General features: G+C 46.2%; 1 protein-coding gene and 1 pseudogene across 1 annotated transcript in view; both read left to right on the top strand.

Annotated features, from left to right (window-relative positions):
- Nucleotides 1-580: 580 nt before the first annotated feature.
- The window catches only part of LOC119176802 (protein APCDD1-like), a 317056-nt gene continuing 291161 nt past the window's right edge, over nt 581-26475 (top strand). Inside the window, exon 1 of the mRNA XM_075876417.1 lies at nt 581-848. Coding sequence (XP_075732532.1) covers nt 581-848 — 268 coding nt within the window. The remainder of the gene's footprint in view (nt 849-26475) is intronic.
- LOC142775720 (uncharacterized) lies at nt 16854-19714 on the top strand (annotated as a pseudogene).

Raw genomic sequence — 26475 nt, 5'->3', positions numbered from 1 at the left:
ACGAATCCATTTAACACCACTTTTCCCAGATGGACTGGACAAATTTCGCACCGATTGATTCGTGAGGCAATAAACTTGATTTGAGATCTTTTGATGATTACTTGGAAAAGTGGTTCACGACTAGTTCCAACCGTGCTAATTGAGAAGCACAGATCATGCCTGTCTTTTTATTTATTTTTGTGAGGGAGAGAGAAAAGGAGAAACATGCGTAGCTTCAATACACGCAAACAAGTTTTCGTAATTAGACGAACGTTGCCTGACCCAAGCTGCTATAGAGAAAAAATTGCACTTCGTCTGTCGAAAAACATCTCGCTTTCGCGCACATTATTGCGCGAGTGAATTCATTCCTAAGGCAAAAACGGGAGGTGCACCTACAAAAAGGGAACCACTTCCAATGAAACAGCGCGGCTATGCTATTGCTCCTTGTATCTAGCTCAAAACGAGAACGAAGTGAGTGAAGGTGCGCTAACGATGCACACATGGAGCAACTGGCCTTTCGAGAGGATGGAAAGTGGGGAGAGACTGTCCGACTCGAGAGTTCTCGCGGGGAAGGGCGTGCAGCCGGCGGTGGGGGCGAGGGATGCGCGCGCCGCGAGCGCTGGCCGGGCGCCTGGCGGCGCGGCTTGGGGGCCAACCATTGGGCCAGCGGGGCGAGCGCCGAAACGACACGCGGTCGGCTGGCCCTTGCAGCACAGCCAGCCAGCACGTGGCTGACTGGCGCGCGGCGGCGCTCTTTGGACGTCCATGCGCAGGCTCTGCGTGGACCATCGGGCACGCGGGAGGCGAGAGGCCTGATCTTGGACCGACCATGCTGCTGCTGCTCCTCATCGTCGGCGCCGGCATCTCAGGTGAAAGTCGCCGGCACACGTGCGCGCTTGAAGCAAACCGTGGTGGCGATGACGCTCAATAAGCGCTGAGTCGTTAAAGCGCTCCAGCCGCCAACTAATATTCAATGTTCATCTCCAATTGCTCGAACAGGTAACTGTAAGAGGTTACCTCGCGATTAGCCAAGCTACAATTCACGGGTAACAGTGCTGGCGACGGGTTGCTCAGCGTTCGGCCTTTCAGCTCACGCACTTTTGCACTTTGGATTGCTGCGCGTTTCCCTTTGGGTGCTCTCGAGAAACCGAGTGCTAGAGAGACGTGGCTTACACCCTGAGTAGGGCTGCCCTAGTGGGCGACGCCAGTTTCTGTCTTGTTTTTGTAGCCTTCCGAGGCGGGCGCGTAGGACCCCCTGATTAGAACCGGAACGCTCATAATTCGTGAGCAGAGCATTTGAAACTTGTTCACGTTTCCTGGCAGTGAGAGGAAGAGAAAAAAGTTTCCTTCGATCGGTCGTTTGTAAACAAGGAACGAATGCTGTCCTGTGGAAGCGGGGTCCAACACCAGTGCTGGAGCAAGTAGAGTGCGCGGGATGATTGGAGATGAGTCAGTGGAACGCTCGCGTGGCCAAGAATAAAGCTCTCTGGTGCGCTACGCTCAGTGTGCTGTTGTTACGTGACTGCACACAGTGTAGTCGTTTGGACGTGCGCGTGTCCAGAGTGCTTTGCCATTGATGCAGTTCAACGAATCACAACAGGTAAAAAAAAAAATAAACTACAAGGAGGTCGCGTGTAAGGAGTGTTGCATTCGTGTGGTAGGCACCAACAAAAGTGACGAAGCGTGTTTTGAGAGCAGCCGGCTGGGAAGGCGGGCATCAAAGGGCAGGGGCAGAAAAGCGATGCCAAGTGCACAGAGTAGTTCGTCTGGCGAATTGCCATAACTTGCAGAGTCATTTTGAGTCTTATGGAAACGTCTTTTGGCTGCTGGCAGACGACTTCTACCCTAGTGACGTTAACACCGATTCAATGATAAGGAGGTTTTTGAGTTTCCTGATGACGACAAAAGTCGGAAAGTTTGCCCGAAACGCTACTTTACAAGGTGGTAGGAAAAATCGTTATCAGGTATAAAAAACGAAAAATCCTTTTTCATGTTGGGTCTTATTAAAAACTCTTTCCTAGATAATTCGGGTCTCGTGCTCCTGAAAACAGATGGTCTCGCTGTTTATCAAAATGACATACTGATGCTAGTTAGTATGACGTTCAGCGTGACGTTATTCAAACTGTAGCGAAAAAAAAATCTGATGATGAATGAAGTAAACAGGACGCAATGCTGCGTCCTGTTTGCTCTTTTCATCGTTCGTGTGGTTGTTAACGCTACTGAGGGCGCACTGTTTATTACTCATCGTTGTGACTTTTAAAAGATGACTTTTCTTGCACGCGTCTTAACTTATACCTCTTGCGTGATGTTTCAGCAGGAGTTCTAGGAAATGTCAATAAAAAGCGTCATCTGTCATACGTAAGCTGTACCTCTAGATTTCGGTGTAGGTATAGTCTAATTCGTTAAAATGTATCAACACCATACTTGCTAGAATGATTTCTACGCACCAAACTTCAAAGTAACGATTATAAAGCTGTTTTGTTGTATATTGAGGCTGGCATAAAGCAATTCAAAAAACGTTTACAGATTTCCGAAAATCTAGTTGTTAACAGACCTCAGTCGTGCAGGCTAGGTGGCCAAATTTGGCGCTCTATGCCCAAGTGTCCAATCATCAAAACGTTTTATCGTCATTCGCCCCCCCCCCCCCCCCCCCCACACACACCGAAACTCTGGGCACTTTTGTAGCCACTCCTGAAGAAAGTACAAACTTTAAATTATATACCATAGAAGACTTCCTGGCGGCACGCCTATATAGCATAGTATTGGATTGTATAAGTGTGGCTGCAGGCTATAGATTTTTAATCACTCACGATGTCTCGCCAGTACAGTTTTTGTGTATGAATGACAGAGAGGACGCGGTGCTTTGACATTGGGTGACAATGACCGTCTCTATGACCTACCGGCCTGGTCAACACGACTGCGACGATATAGTGGCCACGATATACTCGATGCAATACATTCCGAATATGACGAGTTCAACGCGCAAGGTGGAGTCGACAGGGCCACGAAAGAAAAAAAAATATCAACCACCTTTTGGTATAGAAGAAAGTTAAAAACGCAGACTTCTCGCAAAGAAAGCTTCCCTGAAAACAACAAATTCGTCCTGCTCCGGGATTCGAAACACCTCAACTATCCCCTTTCTAGGGCAGTCGCTCTACCGTCTGAGCTAACCAGGCAGAATCAGCAGTTTAGCGAGGTATTCGACAAATAAAAAAAAAGGGACACGGAAAAGAGTGGGTCCGTTGTGTGGAAGCTCACAAGGTGTAATTCATGACTGACACATGAGACGCGCTGTTTGCACACGAATAAGAACACGGAAGGCACAGGTAGGACACACACTCGCGTGTGTCCTTTCTGTGATTTCCGTGTTCTTGTCTGTACCATCTATCCCCTACCCTGACCCTTCTAGTTCACGAATCGATGCTCGGCAACTCGAAGCACGTTGCCAATGCACCTTGATTGGCCTGGTTCGAATGTTGGGCAAGGACGAATTTCCCGTCAGCTGAGAAACTTGTTTACCCGAGAAACACCTATGAATATCAATGTATCTATGTGCTCGAAACATGTTAATGATGGGTTTCCCATTAGTAACAATTACAAAATATCACTTTCAAGAATGTTGAGTAAACGAGGAATACACCGAGTTCTCGTTCGCCAAATGGGTTGTGCTTGACATTACTTCAAAAAAATGACATGCTCGTAGTGCCATTGGGGACGAAAATCGGACGCTATTATTGCACCGTCTAGGTTCTATTGCTAGTTTCAAAAACATTAGAAAATTAATAATTTGCTTCAACAGATACGTTCTTACTATATTTCCCACTCAATTTACTTTTTTAGAGCTAACAATAACTAAAATATTGTTTGTATAACTTATAGCTGTCTGTAAAATGAAATCGGGTTAAAAAACACAAGGGCTCTTTGATATGGCTATGGCAGCCACACCTAAAATGGCGGCTGACGTTCCACATTTTCTACGACACGGTCGTCGTCTGCTTCTGCGTCATGGCTGTCCCCCGCTTGCTGTGGCAGCCTCCTTTCTGAATTTCTCTAGCTTCAATAATGCATGTACACTGCAGTAAATTACTCCTTAGTAGCTCACAAGTATCTTGCATACTTAATTTAATAAGTTGGTTAACCTCCCTTCCTTCTCTCTTGTTGTTCTTGTCCCTCCTTGTCCCAATTGATGTCGGATACAAGTTGAACGAAATGACAACGCTGATCACACAAACATGGTGCGAGAAATCATTTTATTGCGACTCAACCGATTTTTACATAGAATGAAGGCCACGTAAGTAATCTTTTAGCATGTATACCAGAGAACAATATGCATGCATATATATAGGCGTTCACATGCAAACAAAGTACGTATACACTACACATAGCCACACAACAGATGCCCGGAGTACTGTGCAGCGCTGGCTCCGATACATGCACCGAACTGCAGAAAACCTGCACTTTGCAATGTTTGAATAAAGGTATAACGCTAACGTACCTGCACCTCTGCAACTCAAGATGTCGCAAGATGTTCCCACTTTTCGGCAAACTGTCTGTACCTAATATCAAATTATCCGCGTGTCTTTAACCAGAGTGGTGCGACTGTTTTCTGCATGGTTCGATCACACTGCCACCAAAAGAGCATCACTTGCCAATCTTCTACGCATTTGCACACATGCTTCTGACTGTCTGGACGGATGGACGGACGGACGGACGGACGGACGGAGGGATGGATGGACGGACGGACGGGCGGATGGATGGATAGACGGACGTATGGATAGATGGATGGATAGACGGACGGACGGACGGACGGATGGATGGATGGATGGATCCATCCGAACAGGAAGCTCACACCAGGCTACTAGTTTGATTACGTCGCGAGAGTGTGAAAGCGACCACCGAGCAAGCTGTGGTAAAAACGTGTGAACGCACGAGGATGCACGCGCTGGTGTTATGCTCGCGAAGCTCGCACCTTTTCTTCTCTTAAACATGCTTTGTTTTCAGGATTCAAAGGAGCCGTGTAGCCGTGGTTTTCGCAACTCTAGCTTGCATTTCGTTTTTGAGAAACTCAACGTCGTATCCGCAAAATAGTTCGTACGCTCGCGCGACTACTAAAAACAGGCGGCAAACAGTTATAGCAAACATAATATTAGCCGTATATAGCGGCTGGTCCTCACCAAACAGTGCTTGTGAATAAAAAATTAATGATCTAAATTCAGAGAGTGCCGCCTAATTGGCTAATTTATACAACATTTCGTTCGTTGGATGTCTAGGCTGAATGAACAAACCTTCGGGTTGTATTGAATGGCGTCATTTCTCAGAAACACCAGCCTAGTGTATATACGAACTCAGTTGTCAACAGTGATGATTGGATGAAATTCACGAACCCTTTCGGTTGTAGCGACTATAGTAGTTCTTCGCCGGCAGCTTTCATTAGTAATTAGTATCCTTGCTTTGACAATTGGTTGGCAACTATTTTAAAAAACCGCCGTATGGCATATGATGCACTTTGTCAAACCCATGTATTGAGTTAATAAAATGTTTTTAGTTCGCTAAATGTGACTCTGGGTGCCCCACGATCACTTCTTTAACTCAAAACGGTGATCTCATAGCGTAAACGGCACGGTGTTATTGCCACCGCTAAAACCTCCAAAATTTAGCAGCGTGCATAGTAGGTCTTTTGCTCGATCTTGCAATTGAAAGTCTAGGAACTTTCGCCCTTTTTTGTGCTCTGTCTAACTGTAGTCCCAACATGCATTCTCTGATCATACTCATGAGATATATTTGTGGAAAAGTAAAGCGTGGCTGTTTAACATTGAGGGCGTTATACGCGATGAACAAAACGACGAGTGAACATTTAGCAACAATGAGTTATCACTCCCGAGACTTGGCAAGAAAACACCTAGTGATGCCACTGCACGACCCATGGCCCCATGCATATTTTTATGTAACGTTTTCGCTTACATTACAACTCTGTGCCGCTATATATGACGGTGCAAGGTTTAAAACCACTTTAAACTCAGCTCTGATTTCAGTGATCTTCGTGATCCTGCCATAACAGCGCGCTTTAATGTTCGCTGCCTCTTCACACACTTTAGTTCTTCCTTTACCTGGGCTGGTACTCACAAAAACAGCGTCTGGTAGAATTTATTGTACAATTTCAGCCCACCCGGATGCTGGGTATATCATTGGCGAAGACAATGACAAACATACCTTCGTGAATTCGTCTCCAATATTTCCCGCTTCGTTTCGGCCGTAGTGGTATCAAGCTGACGTTTAGCCTGTTTCTGATGAAACATGTTCACTACAATGAAGTGCTCACTATATATTTGTTTGTATAAGTACTGCTCTTTCTTTACTAATATTCATTTATTACATTTGATTCTAACTTGTACTACCTCTTGCATATTCTTGAATAGATTGATTGATTGATATGTGTGGTTTAATCCCAAAACCATCATATGATTATGAGAGACGCTGTAGTGGAGGGCTCCGGAAATTTCGACCACCTGGGGTTCTTTAACGTGCACCCAAATCTGAGCACACGGGCCTATTCTTGAATAGAGTTCACTCTAAATGTGCTACGTGTGTACACACACACACACACACACACAAAAAAAACTTTACTTTTTGAGCTTTTCAATATTGTGAACAGGGTCGATTCTTCCGGTGTGTTTACAAATAAGTTCAAGTGAATGTACTCGCGGCGTTCCATCAGAGGCAGCTCCACGAAAGAAATTAGGGGAAGGAAAAACGGCGCAACTGCTCTTAGAGGGCTGTGCCGAAGGATGTTCGTGTTTTGGAAGATAAAGCGACTGCGATAGTGACACACTGCAGTAATAAAGCGTGAATGAACGCATCCGAGTTGAAACACTATCCATCTGCTTAGATTAAAAATGTCACGTCACTGGGGATGAGATTGGCATTCAAGAATGAAAACATTACCCAATGGCATCACGCAAGTCCGCTTCATTGACCTTCCGCACGTATAATAGTGTGTTCGCCTAAAGAAGCACTCCTTTGCATCACATTCCTCCCATCTGTAAAAACGTGTTTACTCAGCAAAGCACTGAATACATAAATCAAAGTGTAGACATTAAACTCATCAAGTAGGAAGAAGAATGAATGTTGCAACATGGAAGTTTTATGACTGCATGAGCCATTCACAGTGGGTTTCGAGTAAAGTTAATACGTACGCTGTGAAGGCTCGATTCCTTGAGTCCTTCCTCAAAAGCGTTCGTCTTTTTGCGGAAGTGTCCGTGTAGTAGACATAGTGAAGTGATTATGGATGCCGTCCCATGGCTCTCGGGCGGTCCGGCCACAACTTTGTATGCGCAAGTATCAACAGGCTGCGAAATGTCGTGGCAGGTTGAACTAAGTTCAGTTCCTACTATGAAACGACACCTTAGGGAATTATACTGGCAACTGATAGAGACACGAAACAAGTACAGGTAAAAGAAAAGTGTGCTTAGTATGATACTGACGCTGATTTCTTAGGAGCAAGACGTTCAACCATGTAGCGAATATCTTGTATGATAACCACCGCTGCTCATGTCTGAAGATGTTTGAGAAAAAACAGCCGTTCGCCACGCAGGCGTCTCCATCGATGGGCCGGCCATGCATGTGGCGCATAATCGAATGTCTTGTGAACAGATAACATATAATCGATCACCATAAACAGTCGCCGATGTTCCCATGTAACTGTATCATAATATCCAAGTTTTGCTAGCCTTCTACAATCTCGTCTCATTTTGTAGAAGCCAGTAGCGAAATTCTCCAACCACGAAACAAGAGTCAGAGATATATTGTCCGTCTAATTTGGGCGATATCGGGTTCCAAGTCTCATACTGGAGCCCTTCTCTCTGAGACCTTTCACGTGCGCAACATATCTCTTTCGAGTAAAATGGTATGACTGCATTGCTTCTCTTCTTTCGTCTCTGCCTTGTGGACTCCTATAAATAGTCTGCTCAACCGGTCGCAGCTTAACGACCTCTGCATGAGGCTGCAGTGCGCAATAAAGCGTCAGCAGAAATCGACTTGCCTCTTGACTCTTTCTCACGCGCTTGCATGCGGGGTGCATTAGATCTTGGGACAATGGGAAAACATACGATGCTGTCAAAGCGCCGAGAAATGCTCGCGAGTCTGTAGTTTATCTCTCGGTGGTTCGAATATATCCGGCGACTATTGCTCATGAGTCCTCGCGGAAACTCTCAGCCTACTCCAGGAAAGGAAGAAAGACGATAATTTATAATCTCTCTTTGTTGGTTTGTAACTGCAAGCCTAAAGGCCTACAATGGCGCTCATCGATCTTTCATAACACACCGAACTGCCACGTATCATTTTCGCCTGGGCAGGCGCCAGTTTTATTGTGGTGCTATGCGAAGTGATCGCACTTCAGATCAGGCAACTGAGGGCGTCGCTGCCTACTTTCTAAACCAGTGTGCCTTATGTAACAGGCTTGCAAATAAATAACATCTACCACATTACTTCTCATGTTCTGCAGTGACGGAAGGAGGCGCAGCGTTTCGCCTGCGGGGTGTATACGCTCTCTGTAGGAGGCAAGTTTCTTTTTTTTTTCTTTTTGCTGTCTCGTGGCCGCTGACATCGCAGCCATAACGACTTTGACCAGTTTGCTCGAGTGCCGTTAAATTTGTAGGACGAGCGTGTTTTACTGCCGACTGTGAAAGACAAGGCCGTAAAAGAGCACCGTCGGCTGGACCCGCCGACTTGGGATAGCAGCCAAATTTCAATATTGTCGTGCAGCCATAACGTGGCCATGGACCAAGAGCGCACCGTATATGGGCTCCAAAGTGCGCTGATCTGGAAACACGCGTGAAACCAGCTGCGTCGCGAACCTTCGGATTTTTCCGGAGCTCGCGGAAAACAAGATCGTTGCGAAAACGCGGGGAGAAGAGGGTGAAGGAGGAGGAAGGAGTTCGTTAAGTCTGGTCTTCGTTTATCAAGCGGAACGGCTCGGCACCCGGATTTTGCAGTGTTGAAGTTCGGGTGAAGCAATCTATAGGACCAAAAGCCAAAATATTCATTACATGTCAAAGGCAATTTTTTCGAACTCTTGACCTCACTGGTAAAGATAGGGTCCAAGCTCTTTTGTAAAGTTTAACCACATTACTCTCGGGTGCGAAATGGTGTTCAGAGTGTATAAAGTGTTTGGAGTGGTATAACTGAAACTTCTTTTAAAAGACGTTGGCAGCCGGTAAACAAAAAAGAAAAAAAAACATCACTGGTGGAACCCACCGCTTCCATGCACACATACCTACCTGGTCTAGTTTTAGTAGAATTATGGGTCATCAGAGTTATGGGTAAATCAGTTTAGGTTCACAATGCTTTGGCAGAACTATCAAACGAAGACGAGACAGGCGGCACGTGTCTGGACCGTTGACGTGTTCTCATTTGAAAGCGTTGCTTTAGCATCACTAGTTTTCCTACTTTGCTTTGAAGTATATATATGACTGTTTCGAACACTCAAACCCATACAGCGTCTTACCCACGCATTTCTGCATCTGACCTTTTCCTGACAGACATTACTCACACAATTATGTCAAGAGTTACATTGAATGACGAACTGATTGAAATAAAATCACACATCGCCCCGTAAAGGGAACCCTGAATATACTGTGCGAAGCAGCCATGGGTCGTCTTAAAGTTGTGTAAAGAGGAGCCATTTATTCATCGCAGTAAACACTGACGTTTGCGCATACAGCCGCTTTGCGAGCCCTGACCTCAGCCCCACTCATGCTCATGCCTGCAATAATACTACTACGCTGTGTGTGTGTGTGTGTGATACAGAGGAGTAAGCGCTTTTATTATAGAGCGCAGCGCCGCTAGGGGTCTCCGTGCACTCATACTATAAGAGCACGCGCCGGAATGCAGCGACCGCTCTACCACAGAGTTATCTAGGGGGCGCTCCGAGTACTAACGTGTACAACCATGGAAAAGGGACAAGCCTTGACTATGAGCTGTTTCACATCTGAAATCTGCTCTTGCAGTGCCTATAGTCTCGACGTTCTTAGCTTTTTATAAGCCGAGTTGTCTACGGCCCCAAAGAAAAAATCTGGGCGGAGTCAATTACTAAGCTCAACCAACTATAGAGGAGGAGGAAATAACTTTTATTGAAAACGGCAAGATTGGGAAGGATGGGCCCTCTGTCCTAGGTGGCAGCCATGACTCCTTGTGCTCTGGCGGCATCCTCGGCTTGCCGAAGGACTTGCAGTTGCACTTCAGAATCCGCGCTAAGCAGTGTGGTTTCCCACTGTTCTTCGCTGATGTATTTTCCAATTTCTGCTTTCGCAATGTCGCAAGCCGCACAGTAGATGATTCAGGTCCACCACTTGCTGACAAAAATCACACAGATCTGATTACAGCTCCAGTAATAAGCGACGGGATACGGAAAAAGTGGTCGTCTGCAAGTGGCACCATGCCATCGCCTGCTGCTTGCTTAGCGAAGTGTAAGCCGCGGGAGAGTGGGCCCTTCTTAGTCTATGCTTTTTGTAATTTTCGTATCAATAATAATATGATCTCTGTTCAACCCCGGGTTTCGCGCTGCGCCTGTTCGGTTGACCTATTCTCGAAGCAGGTGTAGCGTCATTTTGTTTTCGAGTAGGGAATATAATATTGTTGAAGAAGGTTGTATTCCTCAGGTATTAACACAGGATATATCACCCTTTCTTTACTTATGTGGTTGTTTAAAGAGAAAAGAAGAAAAAGTGAGCCCCGTAACGGTCTGCATCAGAGTGGGACACCTCAACAGTAGCTCACGAGGGATGGGGGTAAGAAGGTATAAAGGAATACGATTAAAGGTATAGAGATAGAGATGGGAAAGGAGAAAGCGTGGTGAAGGGACAGCGACACCCAGAAGCAAGGAGAAAATAGGAAAGATGGACACGGTCGCAGAAGTCTGAGCACGGGGCACAACTCAGCGACAGCTCTTGTCAGCGGTCGGAGATGGCGTAGGGCGAGCCGGTCGGCCAGAGCTGCGCTGTCGTCAGAGATCGCAGGGGCACAACCGGTTGGCACGAAATCCAGAAAGCGAGTCCACCCTTTCTCATATTTGCCAATAACGTATTACACTCCTGGTATTTTTTTTTTTCAGGTTCGTGGCTAAACTTAAAAGAAATAAACAAAACCAAAAAAATGAAAATGCAATCACTGCTGTGCTTAAAACTTGTGCTTAGTGTACTTGCGCTTTATATAATAGGATTTTTAATTTATGAGATGAAACACGGTCACTGATTAACTCTGATGATGATATGGCGTTTCTGCACCACATACAAGTTCCTTGTGTGAAGAAGAAACTTGTATGTGGTTCCGAAAAGAAAGATCATCGTTAGACTTGGTCAGTGACATGTGTTTCATCTCATTCAAAGCCTTACTAGTCAAACTTTCGTTCAACTCTTGACTACTTCTGATTTAAGCTTATGTATATGCTTATTGCACTGTGTGTGTATGTTTTTTTCTTTGTCAACGCCGCCGTCTGCAGTGTATTTGGAAGCTGTAGGATTCGGGATTTTCTTAATGTTGTCTATTTTTGTCAGATTTCGTCTTCTGTTGCCGCTACCGCCACTGCCTTATGTATGTAGGGGGGGGGGGGGGGTGAGAACTTGGTCAAGCAGATAATCGCCTCTATTCTCATCCCCTCCATCAACTTTGTATTGGTGAAAATAAAAACATTACTAGGATTAACAAACCGCTCGTCGTGAAAATTCGGTAGAATTCTTAGTACGGCTGGTGAGATTTCACCTTTAGCGTATTTTAAATAGCGGCTATAGAGTCACTGATTATATCGGCTTTTGTGGAGTCTTGTGCTAGTTATATAGCCACCGCCCCTGCCACTTTTGCCGTTACTGTATGGGCAGTGCCACTGATCCATGTTCTGGCCATTATCGTATTCCACTGCATGCAACATAGACCACGTCCCAAGCATTGCTGAATCTCTTATGTAGTCTATTTGCCCTTTCTATCCTTCCATCTCAGTGATGCTCAAGAGGCATATATTCAGGCAACGAAGACACTATGATCTGTCCTCTCCATTTCCAAGGAATGTCTTTTTTGACCTCACTTTGAACGTCGTGAGCCACATCTTAAAAATTGATACCCCCCCCCCCCCCCTCAGTCTACTAAACATGGTGCTCGTCTGTCAAAACGACTAGGTATCGCACATAGACCCACTTACACACCACAAATATTGTACAGAAAGCATGCAGACTTTCTGTACCGACCGCCACCGCTTAACACGGACTCTGACTCCCACGAAGGCCGACAAAAGGCCAGAGTAAGAGAGTAGATGCATTGAGGCGTCTTCCACGTGAACGTAACCCGAACGTTATCTGTGGTGTATTACACGGTGGCAGTTATTAACCGTGATGCTCAGGTGGATGGGCTTCTCTTCAGAGCACTACAAGTCAACACGAGTAAAATAGTTAGCAATAGCTCTGGCAGCCGCTGATAATAAATGCAGTCCGCGTATCATAGACTTTGGTAAGGCGTCTTTTATTGCATACTGCAAGAACTTTTGGTATCTATCTATCTATCTATCTATCTATCTATCTATCTATCTATCTATCTATCTATCTATCTATCTATCTATCTATCTATCTATCTATCTATCTATCTATCTATCTATCTATCTATCTATCTATCTATCTATCTATCTATCTATCTATCTATGTAGCCGCTTACGACTTTTAACTCTCCTGGCCGTTTCGATAATGGCATCAATACGAAACTTGGTATGCCACAACGTGATTGTACGACGAGCATAACTGACTGGTCATAACATGAAATTTATGACATGTATGTCATGAGTGTCATGATTTACACTTCATAGTTTTGCTGCTCTTGCGGTTGTGTCGTTCACATGACATGTTGAAAAACTGGTATGGTATGACATGACTGCATGACCAACACAAGTGATGGACCCTAACATGAAAATTATGACATGCGTGTCATGTAACAACATGACTACATGCCACACTTATGATGTGCTCGCGGCCAATTCGCTAACTTCACACATACCAAGTTTGGTATTACAGGACGTGAATGAATGACGAACTTGTGTGACTGGTGCAAACATAATAATCATGAGGTGTGTGTCATGTAAGAACATGACTACATGCCACGCCGTGATGCGCTCGCGGCTGTTTCGCTAGCTTCACTAATACCAAATTTGCCCCGCCACGGTGGTCTAGTGGCTAAGGTACTCGGCTGCTGACCCGCAGGTCGCGGGTTCAATTCCCGGCTGCGGCGGCTGCATTTCCGATGGAGGCGGAAATGTTGTAGGCCCGTGTGCTCAGATTTGGGCGCACGTTAAAGAACCCCAGGTGGTCGAAATTTCCGGAGCCCTCCACTACGGCGTCTCTCATAATCATAGCGTGGTTTTGGGACGTTATTCCCCACAAATCAATCAATCAATACCAAATTTGGTATTATGGGACGCCAATGTATGACGTAGGTATGTGACTGGTGCAAACATGATAATCATCAGGTGCGCGTCATGTAACATGACTACATGCCACGCTCATGATGCGCTCGCGGCCGTTTCGCTATGTTCACATATGCCAAATTTGGTATTACGTCACGTGAATAGAGGAAGAAGTTATCTGACTTGTGTAAGCATAATAATCATGCGATGCGTGTTATACAAGAACGTGACTGCATGTCACACTCAAGGCGCCAATACACTTCGCCGTGACTCGGTGCGTGTGCGCGCCGGCGTTCGTTTCGTCGTGCTACGCCGGCGATGCCAGGCCAGGCGCCGATCTGCCTGCCATATGTACTCGCAGGCGCGCGCCGCGCTGTGCTTTGGCGCATGCGCGTTTGAGCACGGCCGGCGTCCCTCCATCACGAAGAGAGGCAGACGCAGTGCTGTCTGGGTAGCGCTGGGTACCATCATCAGCGCAAAATGCTGTATGATGCATTTCACGCCGGTTGCCGTCGGTCCTGGCGGCAACCGGCGTGAAATGTTTTGGTCACATGACATGTTGTAAAACTGGTATGGTACGACGTGATTACATGGCGAACACAAGCGACAGACCCTAACATGAAAATCATGACATCCGTGTCATGTAACAACATGGCTACATACCACACTCATGATGCGCTCGCGGTCGTTTCTCTAGCTTCACATATGCCAAATTTGGCTTTACGCGAAGTCAGTAAATCAAGGTATGTGACTGGTGCAAACATGATAATCAAGAGAGGCGTGTCATGTAAGAACATGACAACATGCCATAGTCAAGGCACCAATGCATTTCGACCTGACCCGGCGCGCGTGTGTGTCGGCGTTCGTTTCATCGCGTCGCACGCCGGCGTTGCCACACCAGGCGCCAGTCCTGCCATATACTCGCAGGCGCGCTTTGGACTGCGTTGCTTTGACGCATGCGCGTTTCAGCGCGTCCAGCGTCCCTCCGTCACGAAAGGAGGCAGATGCAGTGATGTCTGGGTTATGCATGTCGCATTTCACGCCGGTTTCTGCCGGGCCGGCCGGGCCGCGCCGACGGACGCTGGTCGCGCTACTCGTGCCTGGCGTCAGACTATAGAGTGCTCGCGTTTTTCTAACGTAGCGTCGCTGTATCCAGCGTAGATAGATATGTGGGGTTTAACGTCCCAAAACCACCATATGATTATGAGAGACGCCGTAGTGGAGGGCTCCGGAAATTTCGACCACCTGGGGTTCTTTAACGTGCACCCAAATCTGAGCACACGGGCCTACAACATTTCCGCCTCCATCGGAAATGCAGCCGCCGCAGCCGGGATTCGATCCCGCGACGCTGTATCCAGCGTGTGCGCGCGTCTACGATACGTTGGAGTATATTGAGCCCTTCATGATGCACTCGCGGCCGTTTTGCTAGCTCCACCTATACCGAATCCGGTGTTACGTGACGTCAATTAATGACCAAGTAGCTCCACATATACCTAATATGGTATCACGCGACGTGAATAGATAACGAAGGGCAACAACACATCAAACATAATAATCATGACACGAAAGTCATGTACGGCATAATTTACCTCCACCTCGTAACACTGTGCTGATTTTAAAGTGACATATCAACATTCCTCCTTCGTGCTTCGCATATAATCAATTCCCACTGAACGTGGGATCTGCCAATTTTTTCTGTCTAGTAAATACTTGACTATACGTAAAGAGCCCTACTATTTTAATGCATTTATAATACATGTTGGAGCCAGCCTGCGTAAGTCCTGCATTTGAAGCACCTCTGGTGTATAACGCCACTCTCAACGTCACGTTGGCGAGCACGGAAAAGCTCATCTTGTACAGCAACTTCTTCACGCCAACCACCCCCGAATCTTTGTAGTTGGCCGCAACCAATGGGCTTTCACAAGATGGTGTCCCACTTTCGGGAACCATAGCGGTAGGTCTTCGCGCTGTAGCTCTCACCTAGCAAATGTCCATTGGTTCTTCTGTCCCGCAATGCTGGACATCCAGACGAGGCTTCTTGGGCTCTCTTGGTTCGTCTTTATCGCCGAAGGCATCGGTGGACTCGACCACGCAAGGCCGCTTCAGGCTCTCTGCTGTTATCGTCGGGTGAGCGGAGACGACGTTATCGACTCCGAAGGTCTTCATCGCTGTCTCCCGGGAAAGAAGTTGTGCTAAGTCTTCCGGTGGTTTGGAGTTAACGGCATCACCATCAAAAGATCGCGGTCGCGCATTCGTCGAGACGACATGATGAAGACGTTTCTTAACGGCCACTTCACTGTTGAAGATGGTCGCACGATCAGCGGTTTCGAACCCCCCACTGGAGAGCCCTTGAGGGCCCAGCCTCGAGGCGTAGTCGTAGTCTTCTGAGCAAGTGTGGTGTCTTTTCGATGTCACGTCTGTAGTCGATGCCACAAAGGCTTCGCGAGTATTTCTCGGGCCGTCGTAGGATCGCCTGTACCCAAACAGGTGTTTCTCGTAGTCTCTCTCGGACAGTAGAGCGCCGATGTAGTCGCGGCTGCAAAACCGGAGCGGTGGCGTGCTTTCAGTTGAAGGTGTCACTTCATCCGTTCGGCTGTGCAAACGACTCCAATGACCCGCTGAACCATCCATCGTACGAGAAAATGGCTACGCTCGAGGGAAGAGGCGATACCGTGCGCTTCTGCGAGCCACGCGGTGCCTTTCGCGGAATCGATGATGATGCTCCTGGAATGAGTGGCACATGCCCACTCAGGAAGATTAGCCAAGACACTGGGTGATCATAAAGTCTGAATTTTTTTGGAGTGCTAACAGAGGTTACAGTATCACAATGAAGAGCTATATTAAATTAATCACAGTCAGTATGGGCTTGTTATGCGCTTCTTCATCATCTAAGTTTTCCTAGTCATCGTCATCATTCAATTGTCTTTGCGTGCTCGTCGGCGCCATCTGTTATCGTCATGATCATTGTGCGTTGCAGTTTCTGCTTCTGGGCTGCCTTTGGGCGGACGTGCTGTGGTGTCGTAATGAATAAGCACACACACACACACACACAAGTATATATAATATATATATATATATATATATATATATATATATATATATATATATATATATATATATATATATATATATATATATATATATATATATATATATATATATATATATATATATATATATATATATACCGTGTTTTTACATAATAATACAGGGTTCGTAGGGGTCCTTGAAACCCTTGAAAACCCTGGAATTTGATAATAGCATTTTCAAGGCCTTGAAAACCCTTGAATTTTTTCAGGTCCTTAAATTTCCTTGAATCTCGTCATCAAGCTTCAGTTTAGCCAGTTTTAGCGAATGCCGCTTGAACGCCTGGCAACTATGTACTAGAGCCAGCAGGGCATCCAATCCAATCCACTCTTGTAGCTACTGCGCAGTACGAATGTCTGGCGTGGTTGCAGAAACTGGTAGGTGTTCTGTGGTTGCAGCAGTAGCGACGACCAAAGCTAAGCCTACCCTACCGGTATAGTGGGAAACATGGTCTGTGGATAGTCCAAGTCGTCTTCTGCAGCTGCAATATGCCGGGAAAATGCAACTTCCAGCACGCGTGGTTAACCGCTGCTGCTTATAAAGAGTGGATTTCTCCGGACACATCGAACTCGCATCGAGCTAAGTGCAAGGTATGTGCAAAAACATTCGACGTGTCGTCACTGGGGAAGTCTGCCCTCAAAAGTCACATGAAAAGTTCAAAGCATGTGGAGAACATGACAGCAACCACAGCTCATAGTACTGTGCGGAGCCACTTTACAGCTGTTGAGAAGCAACGCTTCGAGCCAACTCCTTCAAGTTCAACGTCGTCGGATGTGAGCAGCCTGTGCAGAGCTCATGAGAGTGTGGTCGACGCGGAGATACTGTGGACCCTGAAAATGGTCACAGTGCACTACTCCTTCAAATCGTCCGCACATACGGGGGACCTTTTCAAGAAAATGTTCCCGGACAGTGAAATCGCTAAGGCATTTTCCTGCAGTGAGAGGAAATCTGCATACGTGGTGTGCCATGGTCTGAGACCGTTTTTTCTCTCGTGCCTGCAACGCGAATTGGAGCAGTCGGACGGTTACACTGTTATGTTCGACTAGTCTTTGAACGACTACCTGCAGAGGAAACAAATGGACATTCATGTGCGCTACTGGAGCACAATGCCCGAGCGGGTGACCACGAGGTTTTATACGTCGGTGTTCATGGGACATTCAACTGCCGAAGACCTTCAAGAGAAGCTTCTGGGTGCCCTGGAAGATTTGCCGCTGGCGAGAGCTGTTCAGCTGTCAATGGATGGCCCCAATGTGAACCTGAAGTGTTTTAGAGGAATGCAGGAATACCTGCAGCAGAACCATCAAGTTCAGTGTTTGGACCTGGGCACTTGCGGACTTCATACCATACATAACGCGTACAGGGCGGGCGTTGTTGCCAGCAGGTGGGGCCTAGAGAATCTCCTTTCAAGCCTCAGTGCCATTTTTCATGATGCGCCAGCGCGAAGGGAAGACTTCTCTACTGTGACAGGCCAAGTAACATTTCCTCTCAACTTCGCTTCTCATCGCTGGGTAGAAAATGTTCCCATCATTGAACGTGCCATAACCCTCTGGGGTGACGTGCGAAAGTACGTCGCATGTGCAAAAAAAAAAAGAGGTGAACTTGCCAAAGTGTGCATCATTCATCCAGCTCAGCGACTTTTGCCAGGACCCACTGCTGTTGGCCAAACTGAAGTTTGCTCTGGGCATCGCGATGATTCTAAAACCGTTCCTCACGGAATATCAGCTGGACAAACCACTGGTGTTCTTTTTGAAAAGAGATCTCGAGTGCCTCGTGAGGAAGCTTCTTGCGAGATTCGTGAAGTGCTCGGTGCTGTCCGCTTCCACAGGAGTTGTCGGCATGCTGAAGATGGACGTCGCAGACCCAAATAACCATGTATCATCAGAGAAAGTTGATATTGGGCACGCTGCTGAACAAGTATTAAAAGCCGCGAAGGTGAGCACCAAAGATGCATTTGCCTTTAGGATGAAATGCAAACAGTTCCTCGTAAACACAACCAAGAAGATTCTGGAGAAAAGCCCACTGACATACCATCTGGTTAGGAACCTGTCATCTCTTGATCCCCGTCAAATGGCCTCAAAGCCAGATGACTGCCTTGCAGGCTTCAGAAAGGTCTTAGACGCACTTATTGCAGTTGGTCGATTGGGTGAGCAGGAGCGCGATTCTGTCCTTGGGGAATACACAGAACTTCTGCAAGAAAAGAAACACAACGTGCGACAGTTTGACAAACACACTCTTGGCCTGGACGAGTTCTACCTTGAGTTGTTGAAGGGTGACTCATCCTACATGCACTTGTGGAAGGTTATCCGGCTTCTTCTCATCTTGAGCCACGGGCAGGCAACTGTTGAAAGGGGCTTCAGCGTCAACCGCCAGGTCTCTGTCGAAAACCTTAAGGACATCTCGTATGTGTCACAGCGAATCGTTTGTGATGCTGTAAGCAAGGCTGGTGGCATCCTGAACGTTGCCATAACGAAGGAGTTGCGGAAGTCTGTCGCAGCCGCACACAACCGTTATCGGGCCTACTTGGAGGATATGAAAAAACAAGTGATGGAGCAGACAAAGGCATCAAAGAGAAGCCACATTGAAGAAGAGATAGAGAGCATCAAGACAAAGAAGAGGAGGCTGGAAGCAACAATTGCCGACTTAACAGCCTGTGCCGACAAGTACGCTCTGCGGGCGGAAGCCACAAGTGACTGCTCTGCGGGCGGAAGCCACAAGCGACTTCACTTTGATTGTGAAGTCCAACAGTTTAAGAAAAACTGCAAACGAGAAGTCCCTGGAACTTGCAGACATGGATGAGAGCCTGAAGGGGAAGCTTCTGGAACTTAAAACCTGAAGGGAAGCTTCGGGTACTTAATATCTCGAGTCCACTGTTTGAAAATAGGCCCCTTTTGTGTGTATGTGTGCAATACGTCCTAGATACTGAGGCGAATCAGCAAAAGGAATGTTGACATCAGCAGGAAACAGTGGTATGAAACCTAGTCCCCTTTTGTGCGTGTGTGCAATGCGTCTAAATTGTGAGGTGAATCAGCCGAAAACAGTACAATGAAACCTAGTCCCTTTTTGTGTGTATGTGTGTGCAGTACGATTGTGAGATGAATCAGCAAAATGGATGTTGAAATCAGCAGAAAACAGTGCAATGAAACCAGCATATATGAAAATTGTGCTTGCATTTTCTTCCTTACAGTAAAATATGTGCTTCCATGCTGTAAAAAATTGTTTTTCTACGGTCTTAGAAAAATGTTATTTCTCATGTCCTTGAAAATCTTTAGTTGGGGCCTTGAAAGTCCTTAAAAACCCTTGAATTTTTTTCTTCGTGGTCGCTATGCACCCTGTAATAATGTGATCTAACAGACAATAATGCCAAGGAAAGTATAGGGGAAGATATTAAACCAAATTGTAATGTAAGTATGAAGAAAAGTGGATGAAAAGATAACTTGCCGTGGGCGGGATCCGAACTTGCGACTTTTGAATGACGCGTTCGATGCTCTACTACTGAGCTACCACGACAGCCATCGCCCCAGCCAATTTATAGGGTTTATATGGGAATTAAAGTGGGAGTGTCAGTCGGCGCCACCAGTAGCCATGGCCGCGAGTGGGGCACACTCTTATGAGCCTGTTTGGGGTCACGTAGCACGTGAACTTGTTACGAGTGGGCAGCTGACTAATAGTTCCTCATATACAACCGAAAGGCGCTAAGTCTGCTAGTACGAGACCCTTGTTAATGAATAAGGAAAGAAGTGTATACCTAAGGGATCGTTTTTCCGTGTTTTTACACAATAATAATGAAATCTAACAGACAATAATGCCAAGAAAAGTATAGGGGAAGATAATAAACCAAATTGTAATGTAAGTATGAAGAAAAGTGGATGAAAAGATAGCTTGCCGTGGGTAGGATCCGATATATATATATATATATATATATATATATATATATATATATATATATATATATATATATATATATAGCCCCCCCCCCCCCCCCCCCCCGTCGTGGTGTTCTAGTGGCTAAGGTACTCGGCTGCTGACCCGCTGGTCGCGGAATCGAATCCCAGCTGCGACGGCTGCCTTTCCGATGGAAGTGGAGATGTTGTAGTGCGTGTGCTTAGATTTGAATGCACGTTAAAAAACCCCAAAGAGCCCCAGGTGGTCCGAATTTCCGGAGCCCACCACTACGGCATCTCTCATATTCATATAGTGGTTTTATGACATTAAACCTCACATGTATATATATCTATATATATCTATATATATATATATATATATATATATATATATATATATATATATATATATATATATATATATATATATATATATATATATATACATGCCGGTGGGATTGAAGATTTAATCTGCTGAAGGGGTTGTGGTGAATGCCATCAACTCCGCTCGTACTGGCAGCATTAAAAAAATGTGCTTCGATACTTGTGGCAATGAACATCTGTGATGCAACATTCGAACAACTACGTGAAAAAGTGCTGGAGGGCCAATTTAAAAATAATACTTTTGCGAATATCATTAGCCGGTAAAACTAACATGATTTCACTAAAAGCAAAAAAAAATAGTTTAATTCTCAGGAGCTGCCTTTATGTCAGCTATTGTTGGGTTGGTATATTCGCAATCGTTAGTGGTCTAAATATCAGCATCATTAGTATTCGTGATTTTTCTTTATCGCAATATTTAGATACGATATAAATTGACCAGTTCAGATGCTCCGTCATCTTTAAATGCGAGGCATTTGCTAGTGAAAATAAACCTCTTCGAGTGTATCTATCTTCCTACCTACCTACCTACCTACCTACCTACCTGCCTGCCTGCCTGCCTGCCTGCCTGCCTGCCTGCCTACCTGCCTGCCTGCCTGCCTGCCTGCCTGCCTACCTACCTACCTACCTGCCTGCCTGCCTGCCTGCCTGCCTGCCTACCTACCTACCTACCTACCTACCTACCTACCTACCTACCTACCTACCTACCTACCTACCTACCTACCTACCTACCTACCTACCTACCTACCTACCTACCTACCTACCTACCTACCTACATATGGTAATGATAGAACTTCAAGAAACTTTACGCAATCTGTAAAAGTATTTATTTGGGAATTTATTTTATGCAAACCTGCTACACCAGGTAAAGAGATTTATAGCTCTGCATGTTTAATAACTCTGGAGGTTTATTAACTCTGACGGCATCGCTCAGAACACTGTTTCGAAATAAACGTTTATTTCCCTCTTTTCTCATACAACACAAGCTTAGTCCTAGCTACGAAAAGTAGTATAGCTTAAGTAGTCTGCGGAAAGGGTGGGCGCCTAATTCGACGCATTGCAAACAAACGCGGACAGTTGCACGACAAAGATCCGCATAGATTCGTCCGTGCGTTAGTCATGCGATGGTCATATATGCCGCCCCCACCTATGTACCCAAGAAAACGCATCAAAATAAAATTTACGTAAGTATATAAAAAAGGCAACAAAAGGGGCTTTATACCTTTTTATCAACACCGACAGTTATAGACTACGGCCTCTGGACATTTACAAAACATTGAGACACAACAGATCTTGCACTTGAAGTACGAAGCGAAACATTCCTTCACCGAATCCCACCGCATGACATCGTCACTCATTCTCACGAAGGCTGGCGAAAGGCCCGAGTAAAAGACTTGGCGCGCCATTATGAAACTACGCCAGGCGTCTTCTACGTGAACGTGGCCGGGCTGTCATCGGATGGGTTGTACACAAAGGTATTCATTCACCAGGATATTCAGGTCACTGGGCTGTCCTTCAGAGCCCCGAACTTACGTCACGAGAAGAGTAAACAAAGCTCTGGGAGCCACCCATCGCAGAACTAATTAAACTGCAGAAAAATTGAATGGTCTCATTCAGTCCAAATAGATTATTTGGAATCGAGGACGGGATAATGAGACTGGACAACCCATAATGCCCAAACGCTTGAATGCCGTGCTCTCGTTCCATAAATCTCCAGTTCTCGGAGGTAGAGAACCACCACAACGACCTTGAAATACCTATCACTCGATTTTCGAGAGTGTCAACAACCATGCCTGGACATTGCTAGTGATATGAGTAGGGAAGATGAGCGAATTCACTGCAGGATGCTGACCATTCCCCAGCACTGCCCACAATAATTCGTTTCTGAGACTCTTAACTCAGGCAGGAAGTACCCACCTTGTGGGAAGAGATCAGAAGTCTTTTTCATGATGTGAGTGTGAACATAAACCCCTCATTTCCTCCGACCACACCCTCTGTTCCAGAGGCATTAGAAACCGCTCTGCGTGACCGCTCAAGACTCAAAGGCCTACAGGCCCTAGTTTTACTGGGAGAGTAGCGGCTGAATATTTGGGTGTCCCGGACTAAAAACACCGACCACCAGGAGCCACCGACACAGTCACCTGAAACGGCTGTTATTTAAGTGAAGTTTGTTGCTCCTGTTCACTCTTCTACATAATCATTTATAACTGCTGAGCACTGTTCGTATCACTGCACTAGTTTCTTTAGTCCACCTATATAAAAGTTCTCTGCCTAGAAATTAAACCAGTAGACAACGGTTGGTTTGAGTTACTCGATGTTTTTAAGCCATTGCCCTTAAAGCCACTGTTTCAAGTGCAAGAAGAAATATACATTTCGCGCAACGAAATGCGTGAAGAAGTTACTACAAAAAAAGCCTGAATCTTATCTATGGCGGCGTTGTGAGGATGCGCGTGGTCTCGGGGTATTTCCCGTGCCGTCGATTTTTGATTACACATCTCAGTTGGGTGAGTAAGACTTGTTAGTGGGCTAGTTGTTAGCGTCAACTGGGTGCATAGTAGCACAAACTTGGAAAAATACAGATCAGAGAAAAGAAGTAGGAGGGAGCCGAGGTCGTACTTCCACTCTCTGAGCTGTTTCCTCTAATTTTGCGCGACTACACCCCATTTAATTTGGTGAGCTTAAGCTGTAGTGTGGGCCCAAATTCTTTGAAATCAACCTCAATAAAACCCTCTTTGTGCTGAAAAACTGTAGCCACCACTTTCTTCGAGTACGGGGACGCTTAACATTTTGTGGTTTTGGTGAAGCGTTGTGGCGCCACCGTCGCGATTGTTCTTTTGTATCTGCATTGGCTATTGTAAACCCACTTGTCGTCCCCTTTAACAAAGGGGAAAATAAACCTTTTTCGTATTTTTTCTCAATGGTTCAAAGACGCTTGTCCACTTCACATTCTTCGTTGTTTCGATTTCTTGGTAAGCATTCTTGGTACTTACCTGGCACACATGTTACGACATCCGAGCTTTTCAGTTAAAATCGCCAAGAGGACGATTTTAGGGGCAAAGCTCCTTAGAGCGGCACCCGTTCGTCCCTCGTCGTAGTACGTACCATGTCTTGCACTTTGACCTGCAAGGTGGTGCCGGTGGGAGATTTATCCTGTGCGTTGTTGAACAATAAAAAATTCGCAGCGTGCGCGTTAACTAAAAGCCGAATTCTCCTGTCTTACATTCCCGATTAGCAGCCTTTGGCATGTACATTGAGCACTATCTGACAAAAAGGGTTGCTACGTTATACTCGCTGGGCGTTACTTCCTTGGTTTTAGAAAAATTTAGCGAGCGTTGGGCCGCAGTGCCATGAATACAGTGAACTAGTATATACCATGAACTCGAGGTGGTTAAAGGTGGGAAGTAGACACGAAGCGCAAGCCGTAAGAAAGTGTGCGTGTGCCACCTCTCGTTTAGTCCTTGGAATGTCCGCTGGATGACGGTGCTTCTATATGCGGAATATATTATGAAAAGATGCGAGATGGTGGTACTTGGAGAGTTGACTAGAATTGTGAACGGACACACAGACAGATGCATGGACGGACGCATGAATGGCTGCATGGACGGATGGACGTATGGACTGACGCAGGCGTGGATGCATGGACTAACGCAAGGACAGACGCACGGATGGACGTGCGGACGCACGAACAGACACCCGCACGGACGGGTGGATGGAGGCATGGACGGACGGAAGCAAGAACGAATGGACGGACGGATGATTCACCCCACTCTCCATCATTCACACCGTGGGTATGCTGCCATTTTTCGGCAAACAAGCATATTCACTTCCTCGTCGATCATATCGCTATTTCCGATCTACTTGTTCTAGAAATTCATTACTCTGGATGCTGAGCCTGTCATTCAGCACTTTGTCGTTCACATTTGCACGACCGTTTTTAAAGTCGTTTCACCATTTTTTTATTACCTTTCCTTCTCTCATCAGTGTCATCACTGTTGGTCCGTAAACTGTAAAAACAACTCCCCAAGCATATGACAACCTGATCATCGTTTCCCATGCAAGAACTGAATTCATGCTCTCACTTCATAATAGGCTACTGCAAGGACATTTGCACACGTTCTCGTCTACATTTTCTGAGAAGCAAAGGACGACTGAGTCAAAACGATTAAGTACCTTCGTGAAAAACTAACAGACGACATTTCACAACAAATTTTTATTAAGACGTGCAAAATTCTGAACATTCGCTAACGACCCTTCCTATTTGAATAACACTTATGTTATACATGTTGATAGCAGTCTGTGTGCGTCTTCCACTCGAAACGTTTCCGGTGCCAAGCCGTAGCCGCCATTGTAAACGTCGCGTAGGCGAGCACCGAAGAGCTCGTCCTCTACAGCATCTTCTTTGCGTCAACCACCTACGAATCCTTGACACTGGCGGCACGGTGTCCTTGGCCGTGCCCTTCAGCTTTCACTCGCCGGCGTCCCTCATTTCAGGATCTATAGCAGGGTGTGCCTGGTGTGTGGCTCTCGCCTCCGAAACGTTCATCGGTTCTGCTGTCCTGGAATTGTGGACTTCGAGACGCAGCGTCTTGTGCTTGGTTGGTTCGTCTTTAATACCGAAGTCATCGGTGGACGTGACAGAGCTTCGCCTCTTAAGGCTCCCTCCTTTAGACGTCGCATTAGCGGGGATGACTCTCTGGATTTCGTCTGTCTTCATCGCTTTCTTCAAAGAAAGTTCTCGGGCGTACGCTTCTGGTAGGTCGCAGTGAAAGGCAGCCACGTCGAAAAGTCACCCTGGCGTATGCGCCGTGGCGCCGTCACGATGAAGACTGAAAACAGCTTTCTTACTGCTCGAGATAGTTTTGCCGTTCAGCGTGTTTAAATGCCGACCTCTAAACCCATTGAAGGCCAAACTACGAGGCATTGTCGTAGTCTTCTAGGCAAGCGTGATGTCGTTTCAGCGCCATAACTTTAGTTGACACCCCGGCTTCGTCAGTCTTTCTCTTACCGTTGAAGAAGCGCCAATGTTCTTCCAGCAGCTTTTCGTTGTCTCCCAGGGACGCCACAGCTCCGATGTTGTAGTGGCTGGTTGGTGAGAACCGCAACCTGCTAATAATAACAGGTGTTCTTTCGTCGATTCAATTGTGAGAGTGACACGGACGCCGGGCACAACGATTCATCATTCGAGCAAATAACTACGCTCGTGGCGCCGCGCGCCACCGTGCGCTACCGCATGTGGGGGAGGGGGAATCAATGATGATGCGCCTTGGATGACTGGCATGTACAGGGGATCTGCCAACAGTCGGTAGGATCATATAGTCTGAATTTCAATGAGGGCCAATAGAGGTTTCAATGTCAGAATGAAGTGTTATTTTCGATAAATCGCAGTTTATATGCGCTGCTTATGCATTTATTTGTAATCTATAGATTATCGTAATGATTGTCATTCAGTGGTCTCCTCGTGCTCGTCGTCGCCTTGTGTCATTAGGGATTTCTTAATTAGCGTACGCAAACGTTATCCGTTGCGGTGACTCGAGCGTGCATCAGCATTTGCAGGGGTCAAACGCTATACGAAAACTCCCTATTGTCAAGACCATCCGACTGAGCTAGCCGGGTACATGTCAAGACCATCCCGTGTTCCGCATTTCTTGCCGGTGTTCGCGGATAATAAAATAATCATCACCCCAACTACAACACACACACACACACACACAC

Source organism: Rhipicephalus microplus, chromosome X (assembly GCF_043290135.1).
Source record: "Rhipicephalus microplus isolate Deutch F79 chromosome X, USDA_Rmic, whole genome shotgun sequence".
Lineage (NCBI taxonomy): Eukaryota > Metazoa > Arthropoda > Arachnida > Ixodida > Ixodidae > Rhipicephalus > Rhipicephalus microplus.
The sequence above is the reverse complement of the archived record's forward strand: the minus strand, read 5'-3'. Positions and strand labels throughout refer to the sequence as shown.